The sequence below is a fragment of the Sminthopsis crassicaudata genome, chromosome 5, assembly GCF_048593235.1.
Source record: "Sminthopsis crassicaudata isolate SCR6 chromosome 5, ASM4859323v1, whole genome shotgun sequence".
Classification (NCBI taxonomy): Eukaryota; Metazoa; Chordata; class Mammalia; order Dasyuromorphia; family Dasyuridae; genus Sminthopsis; species Sminthopsis crassicaudata.
Window position 1 is genome coordinate 253,028,245 of NC_133621.1, and position 16,733 is coordinate 253,044,977.

Here is a 16,733-nt window from a genome sequence, read left to right on the forward strand (position 1 = left end):
ATTGTGACATGGTAAGAATTGACTTGGGAGTTAAGAGATGTAGACTCAAATCTTTTCATTGCCACTTTCAACTTGCTAAAAATAAAAATTACTAGACTGGTGCTAATCTGTGTTTGAAGAACAGGTTCCTTACTTGTAACTCTTGTAACTCAATGAAATCACAACCCCCCTCAAAAAAAAAAAAAATTACAGATGAGAAGCCAATATGTATTGATAGAGATAATTTCTCCAATGATAATTTAAATTCTAGGCCATTTCCCCTTCTCTCCAGTAAATAAAAGTATAAAAACTGACCTATGCTTTCCTAGTTCTCTAATATGATTAATTTGACTGAATTGTCATCCTTCTCTAATATGCAGCCTCAAAGTGCTGACTTAACTCATGGACCTGGAAGACAATGAAAATGGAAGAAAACTTCTTGGTCTTACAAAGATACTAAGACTTTTAAAATGAGCTGGTGATAGACAATTCTCATATAAGAAATGGATTATCATTGTTTTGAAGCTTCATCACCAGAAGCTTTGGCACTATGCGTCAGATATCAATGAACACAATGCTGCAAAAAATGTAGGCGCAAGCAATGCCCATATCAAAAAAATCATAGGTCATTAAATTAAGTAACCATTATTTGTTCATAATTTCTTTTAAGTCTTTTCAGGCAAAGGCTGGGTGACCACTTGACTGATGTAGAGGGATTATTTTCACACAGAAATTGAACTAAATTCTTCTAAGTTCTCTTCTAACTCTGAGGACATTCTTACAATTAGGATCATGTTCTTAGACAATTCCTTTTTCTCCTTTTTTTTTTTTTTTTTTTGAAGTCTAATTGAGTAAGGGGGAAAAAAATTGTAATGATTTGATATTCATTAAACCTTTCCTGACACTAAAATGCAAAACAAACAATCAAAAATATGAAAAGGTACTTTGGCAGTGAAAATAAAAATGAATTCCTTTATCTCCAGAAGTAACAAAAATTATCAGTAGTCAATCACTTTCATAACATTGATGGAGTGACTCCATTGTGCTCTGGAGTGAGCTGGAGGCTATAAGCCATTAAAAAAAAAAAATAAAGATGCATAAGACGCAGTGAGAATATAGAATGAAGTTTACAGTATCACTGGGGAAATAAGTAAGACAGCATATGATTTAGTGCCAGGACAAGTGATATGGATGGGAAGAGTTATAGGATTTAGTATTTTCATTTACTTTTCTAGTCTAGTAATGAATTTGCCCTGATGTAGTCACAGTCTCTTATCTATGAAACCAAAAATATAATTTGTTAAGACAGCTGGTTGGGAATAAGGAGAAGATACAAAACTAAATTTCCTGGTGTGTTAGAACTTGTGATTTTAGCCCTATTAGCATCCTCTGATGATCTTGTTCAATGAGGAAGAAAAAGCATGTGTTGCTCTTTGAAATGCCCAGGTCTAACCTTTCTGCTGTTTTTGATGCTATTGATCACTTACTATTCTTGGATAATTTCTGCTTTCTTGCCTTTATGCCTTAACACTTTGTTTGTTTATCTTCCATCTATTAAACTTCATCATATGATCATGTGATCATAGATCTTTAAGCTAAAAAAAGGTTTTAAATGAAAAATAAATGGATAGGGCAAGAAAGGACTGCCTATATGTATCTTCCAAGTTAGAAACTATAAAAAGTAGATACAGAGAATACCAACTGGTATAACCAGAAGTACATAGGGGACAAAAATACAAGAAAGAAACCAGAGCAAAACCTGTGATCCCAAAAATCTATGAATAAATGTGCTAAATTTGGGCATCAAATAAGAGAAATCAAAGATCCTAACACAAAGAATTTTTTAACCTTATAGATAAAACATTTACTTGGGGATGAAACATATAACTAGATCATGGATCCAGATGGTTTTGTCTTATCCAAAAGTGGAGGGACAGATAAATGGGATGTGGAGGTTGACACAACATTATGTTTTAAAAAGTATACCCATGTGAGAAAATGGAAGAATCAGAAGAGAGAGGCATGGTAGAATGAATAGTGGAGCAAATTTGAGTGAAGATAATTGGAGTCTAAAAAAAAATCTGGTATATATTCCATTACTTGAGTAGAAAGAGAAAACGGATGAAGAATATTTGAAATAGACCACAAGGACACTATATTAGAGTGTAAGTGAGGGAAGGAGGCTTCAACAACCCATCTTTTACAAAAATAAAGTAGTTAATAACCTCTTAACATTTTTAGTTATAATTATTAAAAAAGTAGGGTAACCAATAAAAGTAGAATAACCAATAATCTCATTAATAAAGAGATCCTGACTGCTGGGATGGGAATTATGAGAAACCTGGATAAGAGGAAGGAACCAATGCTCTGGCAGACATGAAGAAGAAATCTGGGCAATTTGATATATTTCCTAGACTTGGGGAAAGTAGATTTCAAAAGGTCTGAATCTCATGGAATAAAATTCTTCAGAGATAATTAGCCCAAAAAGGATGGGACAAGCTTGTTTTGTATTAAAAGGTCAAGCTTATTTATTTTGGGGATGGAGCCAATTTGGGTTAAGTGTCTTTGCCCAGGATCACACAGCTAGTAAATATTAGGTGTCTTGAAATATTCTTCCTCACTTCAGGAGAGATGCACCACCTAGTTTCAGAATGCAAATTCTGAAGCCACAAAAATAAATTAAAATTGGAGGGAAACTTGGATTTATCAGAGAACATAAGTTTAGGCAACTCTTAAAAGAGATTTAAAGAAGATGAAAGCAAGGTCAGGAAAAAGAAAAAAAAAACTAATATGGTTTGTTCCTATTGAAAAAAAATACAAAAGCTCAAAATGAACTGATCTTGGTTAGAGAACTCTAAGGACAACAATAATTGCATTAAACATTGTTATATTTAGAGAAAAAGGATGATTAAAGCAGGGATAAGATGTCTGTCTGACAACAGAAGGCAGAGCAACTCATTCCTCTTATTTCTGTTTCTGTTTTTGTTTGTTTTTTAAACAATGAAAATGACCTTTGAAATGGAAATCAATAATAGAAATCAAAACAGAGAATTTAAATTTAAGATAAACATCTAGCTAGCTGCCCTTAATGAATTTAAAGTCTTTTAGCCCAAATGAAGTTATAGGGAACTCAGAGGAACTTGCTGACTTTCTCTTAAGTATAATGAAAGATCATGGGAAATGGAATGGATACCAAAGAACTGAGGAGCAAATATTCCAATATTCAAAATAGAGAGGAAAAGAAATCTACAAATTTAAGGCCAAGAAGCTTGACTTGGATTCATGGGAAAAAAAATCTAGAACTGATCATTATTCAGATAGTTGATGAATATTTAGATTGAGAAACAGTGATTCTGAAGAGCAGGATATTGTGTAATTTATCTTCTTTCTTTCTTTCTTTCTTTCTTTCTTTCTTTCTTTCTTTCTTTTTTTTTTTTTTGAACAATTTTACCCAACTCATAGATGGGGGTTTTTGGCAAAGTTTTTGATAAACTTTCTTCCACTATTTTTGTGAAGAGCATGGAAAGACGGTGTTAAATTCAAATAGAAACATTTCCCTACAAATCCACCAACCCACTTGCCGTGCCAGTTGCAGGCTGCAGGTTTTATACTCCTGGATTAGACAATAATACATTAAGAAGAATTCTAAACTAATTAGATGGTCAAAGATTTTTTTTATTAATAATTTAATGACAGCATAGTAGAAGATTTTCACTGGACCATCCCTGGGATCTGTGCTTGCTTTCAATGATTTGGATAAAGATAATAATGGAATGTTCATCATATTTGTAGATTACATGAAGATTATATGAAGTTGAATAGCCAACACAATGGATGACAGTGCCATAATCTCAAAGAATAATAACTTCAATCATTTAGATGAATTTTATAAGATGAAATTCAATAGGAATTAATATAGTCTCCCACTTAGGTACAAAAGAAAAAAGTTTTTACAAATATAAGATAAAGGGAGGTATAGTTAGATATCAGCTGTTCTTCTATAATATCCTCACCATGGAAATTATCCTTATAGATTAATCATATGGTGAGGTCACTTCATGTTTAGTCACATATGCATATTTTAAACTTCAGATAAAAAATGAATAGACAAAAAAGTTGGTCAATATTTTCATTTGGAAATATTTCCTTTCTTTTGAACCATTTAAAGTTGGTTTGGTGCATCTCCTCTCCTCTTCTTTCCTTCTGTCTCTATCTAGTCTCTCTCATCTACATATCAATAAACACTTTATCAGCTTATGTGAGGGTACATTTCTTTTCCTTAATCTTCATCCTTTCCCCTTATTTATCTTTTTGTGCTTTCCACTTTAGGATATGTGAATGCACGGAAGCAGAGGCTGAGATAATTCTGCAGCTAAAGAGTGAGCTCAGAGAGAAGGAGCTAAAATTAACAGATATTCGTCTAGAAGCTCTCAGTTCTGCTCATCATCTTGACCAAATTCGGGAAGCCATGAATCGAATGCAGGTCAGTACTTTGCTTTGGTTGAGAAATAAAGCAAATGCTTAAAGTACTGGTATTTTATCTCTAAATTTATATAGGTTACTTAAGGCAAATTTCACACACTGTGAAAATGAATATGCTCTGTGTTTAAAATGTCCTCTGCCTTCTGCCATTGTATTTCATTTTTTACCCATAATCCTCAAAATAGAATTTGAGTAAGTCTAGGCATTAATATCAGAAAGGAGTAGTCATGTCAGACTAGATAGAGGCTGTGAGCTATGCTTCTAACCAAGATAATTGAATTCATTTCAATTGGAGTTTAAATTGAAGTTCAATCCTGTATCTTTAGAGAAACATTATTATTCTGCAGTACTGAGAGTCTTAATTTTTTCCCCCGTCTTGTCATCATGGGTCTGTTTCTTTATGTACTTTTGAAATTTGGTTTTCAAATGATTTATACAATAATATATTTTTAAAACAAAAAATCTTTAATGAAATGAATAAGGCTTCAACATTGTTTCTAACTATAGAAGGAAAATAGCTATTTCAGAAGTAAGCTTTTGAATATTCCTGTACTTCATGAAGAGAAGAAAAGTTAAGTTGTGATAGAATCTGGCTATTCTTGGATGAAGTTTTCCCTTCATAATTGTAAATTCATTTCTCAGAATCATAAAGGATTTAAATGGGAGGGGGAATCTTTATACTTGGACAAATTCATCCCCTCATAATATGTAGCTGTCAGATGATTTTGTTGACTGTTTTATGAACTGCTGTCTTAGGTTTGAGTGAACAAAAGATCTTTCAGATTTCAATATGAGTTTTGAAATTTATAGGGAGTCTACCTTATTTTTATGTAATATTATTGAGGTTTTGTTTATCTCTTTGTTGAAATAATCCATTCACAATGCTGAGAAGGGCATTATTTGAGTTTTTTGTCTTTGACTAGATCTTTACTTAAGGATTATTTTAGTATTATTTATTTAAATTATTCTAAATGAACATGGAACAGTAGGCTTCTAAAACTATGAACCCTAACAGGCCTTTAGTCAGATGTCATACCTTAACCAAGCTTCTGCCTTTCCCCCTCTCTTTCTCTGTGTATGTATATATAAACTGAAAAATATTAATGTTTTTATTCATGAGAAAAAAATGTGTTTCAATATTAATGTTTTTATTTATGAGAAAAAAATGTGTTTCTTTTCATTTTCTATCTTATATTCTCCCTTCTCCCCTAAGGAAGGAAATTCTGTGTGTAGAACCCGTATTTGTTCATTTTTTATGTTATTTCAAATTATGAGGGAGGGACAATGTCATGTTTAGCATTTGGGAAGAGATAAGTCTTTTTTTTTTTTTTTCTAATTCAGTTTTTTTTTTTTTTTCTTTTGGCTGATTTCTCCATCTCCATACCATCTTTGTAACAGAATGAAATTGAAATCCTGAAAGCTGAAAATGATCGTTTGAAGGCAGAGACTGGGAATACAGGAAAGCCTGCTCGCCCTTCATCTGAGTCTTCTAGCAGTACCTCCTCATCATCTTCTCGCCAATCTTTAGGGCTTTCATTAAACAACTTGAACATCACTGACTCTATTACCTCAGGTGATTGTGTATGTCTGTCTGTCTGCCTATTATTCCACTGAAGGAAGCTAGTAAAGCTAAAAACATAACTTTTTAACCCTACAAAATATTTCCTGAATGTTATCAGCATTAGTAAAGTGGCAAGAGTTAGAGATATGGAATCAGTAGACCTGAGAAGAAATTTGCCAGTTGTTATTTAGGTAAGTTTGAGTAAGTCACTTCTTATCTCTGAGCCTCAGTTTCCATAAATGTAAGTTGAGGGAATTTAACTAAATGTTCTTCTAGCTCCAAATCTATTATAGTAATTGAGATTTTTGTTGGGGCATTCCTGACTCCCACCTCACATTTTACTGGTGTATACATACTTACATACATACATACATAGTCACACACACATACACACACACACACACACACATAATCTTAGGTCACACAGACAGTAAATGTTAAGTGTCTGAGGTCAAATTTGAACTCACATCCTCTTGACTTCAGGGCCAGTGTTCTATTCACTGCTCTAACTATCTGCCCCAACTCATATATATTTCAACGTATAGGGAATGAAGAAGCTTTCTCTAACCAAGATAAACTGTGTTACAGATAGTTTTGAAGAGTTTCCTAAAACATTGAAAGTTTAGTATTTGTCCAAGGTTGCATAGCCAACACATGGCATTGAACAGGACAGGAACTGAACCCAGACTTTCTTATCTCATTGATTGTCCTGACCATTATGGAAAGTGAAAGAAAGAGTACATTAAAGAGTTTATTCTTCTAGCCTCCAACTGTCTATCAATTTTATTTCTATTACATCATCTGATACTTAGCTCTATGATCCCATGAAAAAATATCTCTTGGATCATGAACAGAAAATCTCAATATAGTCACCCAAATTATTGCATAATCTGTTAAATAGGTGCATTCATTATTATATAATCTAGAATCACTTAATCTGTAGAATTCATGATTCAGAAATTAAAATAATGTTGAGAATATCTTCTATTTTTACAATTATATCTTTATATATACATACATCATTTTTATGGATATATAAATATCATCCATCTTCATTTAACATTTTGTTATAGAGAGTTCAACCTTGTTTTCAAGGAGTTACATAATAATGTGGGAGAGAAATATACATATATATACACATACATATACAGAGAGATCTATAGAAATATATGTGTATATACAAGTACACAAACATATACAGAGACAGATTATCCTACATATATGTATGTATGTGTATACATACATGTGTGCATTTTTATGTATGATTACATTCTAATGTGGAAGAGAATTATACATTTATGAAATATTTATGGTTATTTAAGTATCACATACATTATAATGTAAACTCTTTGAGGAAAAAGTCAATATAATTTTGTTTTTTTTTTAATATCCCAGTAATTACATTATTCATGGCACAAAGCATGATCCTAGTATATACTTGTTGATTTCACTTATTTACCAAAAAATATATATATTATATATAGCTATATGTAACAAATTTATAGCCAAAGTAGAGATATTATTTAGTTTCAAATGCAATAGTATTTTCTAATGAAATATTCCGTGGGAAAATATGAGCCCTTCACTTGGTTATGATTTTTGGCACAGCCTTAGGAGTATTTTTTTTTTTTTTTTTTTGAGGCTGGGCTTAAGTGACTTGCCCAAGGTCACTCAGCTAGGAAGTGTTAAGTGTCTGAGATCAGATTTGAACTCAGGTCCTCCTGAATTTAAGGCTGGTGCTCTATCGACTGCGCCACCAAACTGCCCCAGGAGCACTTTTTTAAATTACAAGACATTACCACCAGGTGACGCTTGGAAACAATATAAATACTTAAGTATAAAATTAGATTCTTCTTTAATTTAGATTAAAAAGCAATATAAACACTCAAAGGGCAACTATAATTACAAATTTTCCATTCTAAAATGGATTTTTTCTCCTGGGCCACTGAAAACCCAGAATTTGCATGTCCCTGTCTAAATTTTGACATATTCCCTACTGCATGCTTGCATTTAGCTTCCATACAACATTAGATCCTAAATTTGTGATGTTGAATCACTAACAAAGAAGCAACTGATAAATCTTAAATCTTATAGAAAATACCTTCCTATGTCTTGAATGTAAGATGCTAATTTAATATAGAAGAAATAATGTAGCACAAATATATACATACATATATACTTATATATCTATATATTTACACATACACATACACACAAATATACATACATGTGTAGTGTTTGTGAGAGATCAAATGAGCAATCAGTAAGTAAACACTTTAAAAAACAACTTCAGAGAAATGGGGTAAGAAACCCAGATTCTAAACAAAAAGCATATAGAAATTGCATACAATACTAAATCAAGGAAGTCATCCAAACCTTTTCTTTGTACACATGAAGAAACTGAAGACAAGGATAGTTGAATAATAAAATAATAAAATTCTCCCAAGCAATAGAGGGAGGAAATAACAGGGTTAATATTTGAACTTAGGTCCTCTGTCTCCAAATCCAGACCTTTTTTCACTATACTGAACTTTATTCCTGTCAATTAATTAAATTAGAAAAGAAAAAAAAAAAAAGATTTTAAAAATGAAATATGCCAGTATATAAAAGAAAAAGATAAGATTGTAATAATCTAAATCATCTTCTGGAGGTCAGAAAAGGTAAAGGAATTCAAACAGGGTTGAATTAAGATTATTTGCTTTATATTTACTCTTCCTATTAACAAAGAGTGGTAGGGGTGGAAATTATTATAACTCTTAGAAGAAAAGGGAGTTCTCTGCCTGGTTTTAGCATAGTAATAAAGTTCAAAAGTGAGTCCTTTACAGTACCATTTCAGGAGTTAACAATTGAAATATTTTGCTTTTGTTTAAATAATTTGGTTTTCTCACAATGTGAAATGATGTGTTTTTGTGTCTTACCTTTTATCAGCATTGTATTTGTTTTACAAATCTCAACATGTATTATACTGTTAATATTTAGTACATAAAGAGTAGATGGAAAGAAAGTTAACTAGAAAGGCTCGGGAAACTGGGAGGATTCAGGAAAAAAGTATTTTGTAAAAATAGGCATTTGGGCAGAGTCTTGAAGAAAGATTCTGGGGATTCTGAGAGTAAATATTGAAAAGGGAGAATATTTCTGGCATATGGGACCATCATTCCATTGGTACAGAAATAAGAGATGAAAAATTATGTACAAAATTGAATATCTGGTATCTAGGGTGGTCATACCATGGATTATATAGAGGGAAGTACCACATAAGAAAATTGGAGAAGTGCAAATGGGTAAGGTTATGATGCTTCAAACAACAAATAAAGGAAATTTACATTTGATCCTGGAGAATATGGAAATTCAGTGCAGCATATTAAACATGATCATCACCATACATTAAGAAATCACTTTGGCACCTTAGTGAAGAATGAATTGGAATGGCAAGAGAATTGAAGTTGAAGGACCAGTTAGGGGCATATTGCAAAAAAAAAGTCCAGGTGAGATGTAGAGGTCTTGAACTAAGATGGTAGCTGGAGAGAGAGATGTATATGATAAATATATTTAGTATTCTTAAACTTTGACTGACTTGACTGACATTTGTCTGTAGATTGTGTTTTTAGTGGGAACAAGAGGAAAAAGTTGAGAATGACATCTGGATTGCATGTCTGGGATGCAATGCTATTATTCTCCATTATAATAGAGAAGTTCAGAAGAGGGAAGTGCTGGTGAAATCATAATGAGTTCTCATAGGTCTTAGCTTGAGATGTCTATGGTATAACCAAAGCTAAGAAACATCTCCTAGGCTCTAGGAACTAAAGAAAGGGCAGAATTTTTATTAATGACCAGGAGCTCAAAAGGATGACATAGAAGAGTAGGAAAGAAAAGAGAAAATTATCATTGAATAGAAAAAGGAAATTATTGATCAAGAAATATTCACAATGCTGGCAAAATAAACAAGGATCTTTTTAGAATGTTATAATTCAAATATTCACTGATATAACATTGCCACTTTCTACGAATAAGACATGAGAGATGATTTTCCACTTATGTCCTTTTTAACTCTATGACTAAGTGTTTCATTTTTTTCACCTTTATGAACATTGACACTTGATATATAAAATGAGCTTCACCATTGAAGCTTAGCATCCTATGATGCTAAATCACAATTCTATATTGTGACTTGTTTTCAAGGTTAGACTTTTTAGTATTAATAAATTCCAAGATATCAAGACTTACCTAACAAAAATAGTTTATAATTGTTCTTTTTGATGATGATGACGATGATAGTAACAATAACTGAAATTAGAATTGAGCTAGTAGGTGCTAGATACTACACTAAACATTTTATCAATATTCTCTCATTTAATCCTCATATCAACTCTGAGGTAAGTATTATTATTATCTCCAACTATTAAATGTCTGAGGCTAGATTTGAATTCTGGTATTCCTGACTAGGCCCAACCCTCTTATCAATCACCACATCCAATAAATTAATGAGATTGTGAAGCTAGGTGAGAAAAAGCTAGTGTAGGGCAGAACCTCTTAAACATTTTTGACTTTCAACTCCTTTTTGGCCAAGAAATTTTTACAGTGACACTGGGCAAATAAAGCATATAAAATACAAATTAAACATTTATTGATAATAAATTATTATAGCACAAAACCCACATTCAGTAATGAAATCCCATAAGGGATCAAGACATGCAGTTTGTGAAACTGGGGTTTTAGGTAACTTCCAAACCATGAAACATGAAAGTAAATAGAGCAAAACAGAAACAACAACAACAACAGCAGCTATATTTCCTGATATCAATGCTGGGAGTTAAATATCATGATTATATATTATCTTCATTTTACAAATTCAGAAACTGAAGCAGAGGGTAAATGACTTGTCTGATGTCATGTATTACTTTAGCATCTGATTTGTTAGTTAACATTTGAGTTTTGAGTTGGGTCTTCCTGATTCCAGAACATGAACTTTATTCAATATGCCAATCTAATCATGTTCATTAATCAGAGTGTTGAAAGATAAGTGGAATATGACATAGAAAGAAATGGATAATATTTCATCAAGGTAGAAATGATATCTTTGTGGGCAAAATTTAACAATTCATTTGTTAACAAAATAGGTAAGTTTAACTGCTAAAGAATAACCATGATATATTAAATTTTGGAGAATCAGATTAGTATATTTAATAGATTTCCCTAAGTAGTTTAGGTATGAAGCTTGACTGGAAGTCATTGCCTGTTTCTGGTGAGAAAAGCATAATTAAATATTGCTTGACAATTCTTTCACAGATTGCATTGGAAGGGAGAGGGAATGATAGTATTATAATAGATGCAGATGAGATGCTTTTTTACCACTGAAATATCAAACCCAGGTGTTCCATATTCTTTAGATCCCAAATTCTTTAGAATGATTTTATTTTGTTATATCAGTATAATTTTTAATATATCTTTTAAACTATTTTCTCTAAAGCCTTCCATCTTTTAAATGGTTATGATAAAAATGATATGATTGTCATCATGTATATTTCATTCATTTCACTATTATAAGTCTAGGCTTTTAAGAATCATAGCATTTATATTCTGCTGTTATTATCAATATTTGCTGGGAAACAGCCAATTGTGTTCCTCTTATTTATAGGACATGGGTAACTACAAACTGAGTTTATCTATAAACCAAGATTATTATGAGTAGAAGAATGATTTTGTTTTACTTCATTTTATTCTAAAAAATGTTTTTAGCACAATTCCTTTCAATTCAAGACAATCCAATAAGTGTTTATTAGGTGGATACAAGGTTCTAGGGATAACAAAGACAAAAATAAATTAATTAATTTTTTTAAAATCCCTATATATATATTTTTTAAAGGGGAAGCATGATGCAGTGGGTAGAGTTGACTTTGAAGTCAGCTAAATTTTGATTCATGTACTGCCACTTAAACTTGCTGTGTGACATTAGAGAATCTATTTAATATCTCCATGGTCTAGGCACATAACATGATTTATTTTGTTTATGTTTTTACATATGTGTCATCTCCCCAGTAGAATATTGTAGAGGGCTGAAACTCTGAAGAGGTCTACTTGAATCAAGGACAGCAAGTGTTTATGGTTGAGCACCTCAAGTGTGAGATAATAGTTCTCTATGGTGATGTAATGGTTATGTGTGCTCAATGTGCTGATATACTTCTACTGAGGTATTTAAGGGAGTCTCAGACACAGAAGACTCTCTCAGCCACCGCTCTCAGCCACAGACACAGAGAAGATTTTAGGCTCCAGACTTCAGATGCTAGACTACATCTTTGACCAGCCTTGTGGTGGCTGTCCTGCCTCCATTACTCCTCCATTAAGACCAAGGACTTGGGCTGATCCTTAGGTCTTCTAGAGAGCTAGTCTGGACATTACAGAACATAAGCTCTTTGAAGACAGAGATTGTTTTCTTTCTTTTCTTAGTATTTAACAAGTATTTGGCACACATAAGATGCTTAACAAATGCTTGTTAATCAATAACTTACTTAATATTAATTAACTGAACTGATAAAGGAAATTTGCTCATTGCAAACTCCTATAGTAATGAAGCAACAGATGTAAACCACTCTCAACCACCTCCAGTTAGACCAAAATAACTAAATATAAAAGTGAGATAGCATCTTACTCTAATTCATAGTACAAGAAGTCAAGAGAAAATCTTCTTTCCTTTCTAGTTGAATAGTATCTTGATTGTAGAATGGCAAGCATAAAGTGCATAATTACAATTAATATGTTGTTGTAGAAGAAAAAAAAATATTCTGTGGTAGTATGCTTAACAATTACAGAGATAGTCCAAGCAATAATACAACTGGGGAATGTGCCCAAATGTTTGAAAATAGTTTTCATTGACAGCCTAACCTAGTATCTTTCAAATCCATAGGTTACATGAGAATTTAAGTATGGGTGTTTTTCATTTGATTCAAGGAATCAAATCAAAAATGTTGTAAATGCTCTAGTTTTCATAGTGATTGGTTTTATCCCAGATGTGGATAACCTCATGTTCATGATGTCTGCTCTGAAAAAAAGTAGGATTAGTTCTTTCAAACAGACAAGCACATGCTAAAATTGGAACTTTACATTTCTAGCTTGAAGGAAAGAACAAGTTGTTTTAAATCAAGAAATTTAAAAGAGTGAGAGAGTAAATGCATTGGTTTCTCAGGTCCAAGTAAATGAGAATGTAAAAGACAGTCTAAGTACAGGTATTTGAACTTTATAGCACTGGCATTCCTATTGAGATATAAAAAGTAATGGGGGGAAATAATTACAACTGAAAATAATTGATTCCATTTTATTATAATTCTAATTTTATTGGTATGTTGTTTTATAGATATTTTACTGGAAGATGCTACTGATGGAACTCTCCATAAAGATGGCCGCAGTGTGAAAATTATAGTATCTATTAGCAAGGGTTATGGTCGATCAAAGGTATTCCACTTATGTTGTATTCTGTGTTATTATGGGCATCCCTGGAGCCACAAATATTTTCTCTCTTCAAATTTCTAATAGTAACATTCATAAAAAGCCTTTTCTTGGCCTTTTGAATAATCATATAAGATGATTACAGATCACAAAACAAATGAGGCAATTGATTATACTAGTTTTTATAAAGTGAAATATTGTTTTACTGGCTAGTAGTGCTTTCCTAAATAAAGAAATAGGTTTCCAAACACTGTCCCATATTCTTTTTTTTTTTTTTTTTTGAGGCTGGGGTTAAGTGACTTGCCCAGGGTCACCCAGCTAGGAAGTGTTAAGTGTCTGAGACCAGTTTTGAACTCCGGTCCTCCTGAATTCAGGGCTGGTGCTCTATCCACTGCGCCACCAAGTTGCCCCTCCTGTACCATATTCTCAAAAAGCAATGAGTAACCCATCTATATTGAAACTTGATATGAAAATTCCAGTGAGTCAATTTGTTACCTTTGCAAAGGAGAGGCCTGAGTGACTAGAGCTGTAGAGTTTTTTGATATAGTCATTTACCTATAGTTTTAACAATTATACAACAAATATTCCATAAGTGCTTACAAATTTTCAGGTACCTTGTTAAGCACTGAAGGAATGAATGAAAAAAAAAAGTCATATGTTAAGAATTCACTATATGTCAAACCCTCCATTTAGCACTGGGGATAAAAATATAAAAGCAAAAATTGTCCTTGTTCTCTTAGTAATTGGATTTAAATAGGAAAAAAAAAAACTCACATAGGAGAATGGTTATCAAGGAAGGACATTTTAGTCCAAAAAGTTAAAGATGGTGAGTGGGGCCATAAATGAAGAGACAAGAGTATATAAAGACAAGAAATACAGAGAAATGAAATGTTTCCTACCTTCATAGAGCTTTTATTGCATTTTTTAAAAAGATGCATACATACACACACACACACACACACACACACACACATGTAAATATTTTTGATGGGGAGGAATGCATGAGAATCTGAGGAAATCAGAAAGGAATTAAAAAGAGGAAATCAGGACCCAGAAATTAATAGAGTCTTAGATTTAGAAGATTATGTCAGATTTTCCATCCAAATTTCAGGTACAAAAATATCATCTATAATATTTGGCAATATAATCACTGACAGAACATTGTGCTTAGTGATAGATAATACAGAGTATTTTTCTATTTTCAGATACTGAGCCCAGAATCTGCTTCCTATTATACTCACCTACAAGTCCTCATTCTGTTGTTCTTTGGAGTCTAACAAAACACATCTAATTTTCTTTCACAATTTTTTTTCCCTAAAGCTAAAAAGGTAGCCTGTTTCAAAAGCTAGAAAGGTAGCCTGTTTCAAGGTAACTGCCATGATTTTCTTATTTTCTTCCTTCTTTGTATGGCATGGTTTCAATTCTTTTTATGATCCTGATCATCATTTCCAGCTATCCACTAGATTTCTTATGCACACTCTAAATATGGTACCTAAAAAACCAGTGATGCTACTGGAAATATAGTCTGGCTAAGATAGTAGGAATGTTATGTTCTTTATCCCCAAAGTTTAGTTCAATGACATTAATTATCATTTGGACTATTGTATCCCTTTCTTACCTAATGCTAAATTTGAAGTCTATCTACCCTTTGGGTATATTTACTTATATATTTTTTTAAAAACTCAGGTGCGGGACAGCTAGGTGGCCCAGTGGATAGAGCCTTGAATTCAGGAGGATTTGAGTTCAAATCTGGTCTAAGACACTTAACACTTCCTAGCTGTGTGACCCTGGGCAAGTCACTTAACCCCAGCCTCAGGAAAACAAAACAAAACAAAGAGGTATTCTAGAATTTCTTAAGGGCCTGACATTCCTCTGAACTTTTCATCATTCTTTATACTGCAATACATTCATTACCATCAAAAATGCCTAACATTTGTATCCTATAATTTGTTTAGCCATCCTCCAATTTATAGGTACCTCAGTTGAACAACATGTTCAACATGCTATATTGGCCTCTTTGGATAAATACTCCTCCAATGTTTTTATTCATGGTAGTAATTAAGGCAATATCTATTGTAGACGCTCAGGCCATATCATTGTAGAGAAATAGATTTATAACTGGAAGAGACCTTAGAGCCCATCTAATTTGAATTGTTTCATTTTAAAGATAAGAGTCATAAAATCTATAGAGATGAAATGATTTTCCTCCATTTAGTAAGTAGCAGAGGCAAGATTTGAACTTGGGTCCTCTTTAAACTAATACCATTTCCAGTTTCTATCAGTCCTTTCTTTGAACCCTTAGATATCTACATCCTGATTCTTTCCTTCCATCAACCCTCCCCCAACCTCCCGAATAAATCATAAAACTTTTTAATCTAAATATTAAGGGAATATTAAACATTCTGTATGCCTTTCAGTAATGTGCTCTCCTGGAAGTTACAATTACCAGTCTGTCCTAGACCCACCAGAGTACCTTTGACCACTCTCTGGCCACAATCTCTTGAATCTATAGCTTAATAACCAGTAGCGCACTCAAGAACAGCCACATGTAATCTTAAAAGCCTTTATTATACCTACTCACATAATGCCCTGACTGATGCCCTGACTTGTTGGTTCCCGAGTGAACACCTGGTTAGAAGACCCACGTGTTCACTACCAAAATCCTTACCTCTTTTGGCTATCCATCTTGACTTGGCCACCCAGGCTAGGAAGCCAGGGTGAAGGAGCGCCAGGTTAAAGAGAATGACTGCTGCCTGCAGTGGGCTTATAAAGGGCCTGTGAGGTCACACACACAGCCAATCAGCGAGAGAGTCACCCATTACGAAGCTATCTCAAAATGGACAGGATCACACCTACAAGGCAGTCCTAATATCCACAGAAATTACTTCCGGGCCTCAATGATGCGCTGTGGCGCAGCCCATTTAAAGGGCCCTTACACCTTTCAACTTCACAAACAAATGTTTAAATTTGGTTTTAAAGCAATTGAGGAATTTAACCTTAAGAATTAGCATAGTGGGGGAGCAGCTAGGTGGTGCGGTGGATAGAGCACCAGCCTTGAATTCAGGAGGACCTGAGTTCAAATCTGGTCTCAGACACTTAACACTTCCTAGCTGTGTGACCCTGGGCAAGTCACTTAACCCAAGCCTCAAAAAAAAAAAAAAAAAAAAAAAAAGATTTAGCATAGTGGGGCAGCTAGTTGGTGTAGTGGATAAAGCACTAGCTCTGAAGTCAGGAGAATCTGAGTTCAAATCTGGTTTCATACACTTAACAC

At 33.1% G+C, this 16,733-nt stretch overlaps 1 protein-coding gene across 1 annotated transcript in view; it reads left to right on the forward strand.

Moving 5' to 3' along the window:
- The window catches only part of NAV3 (neuron navigator 3), a 490,821-nt gene that overhangs the window by 452,562 nt on the left and 21,526 nt on the right, over positions 1–16,733 (forward strand). The window contains 3 exon segments of the mRNA XM_074270837.1: positions 4,309–4,462; positions 5,860–6,034; positions 13,371–13,468. Of these exon segments, the coding sequence (XP_074126938.1) occupies positions 4,309–4,462; positions 5,860–6,034; positions 13,371–13,468 (427 nt within the window).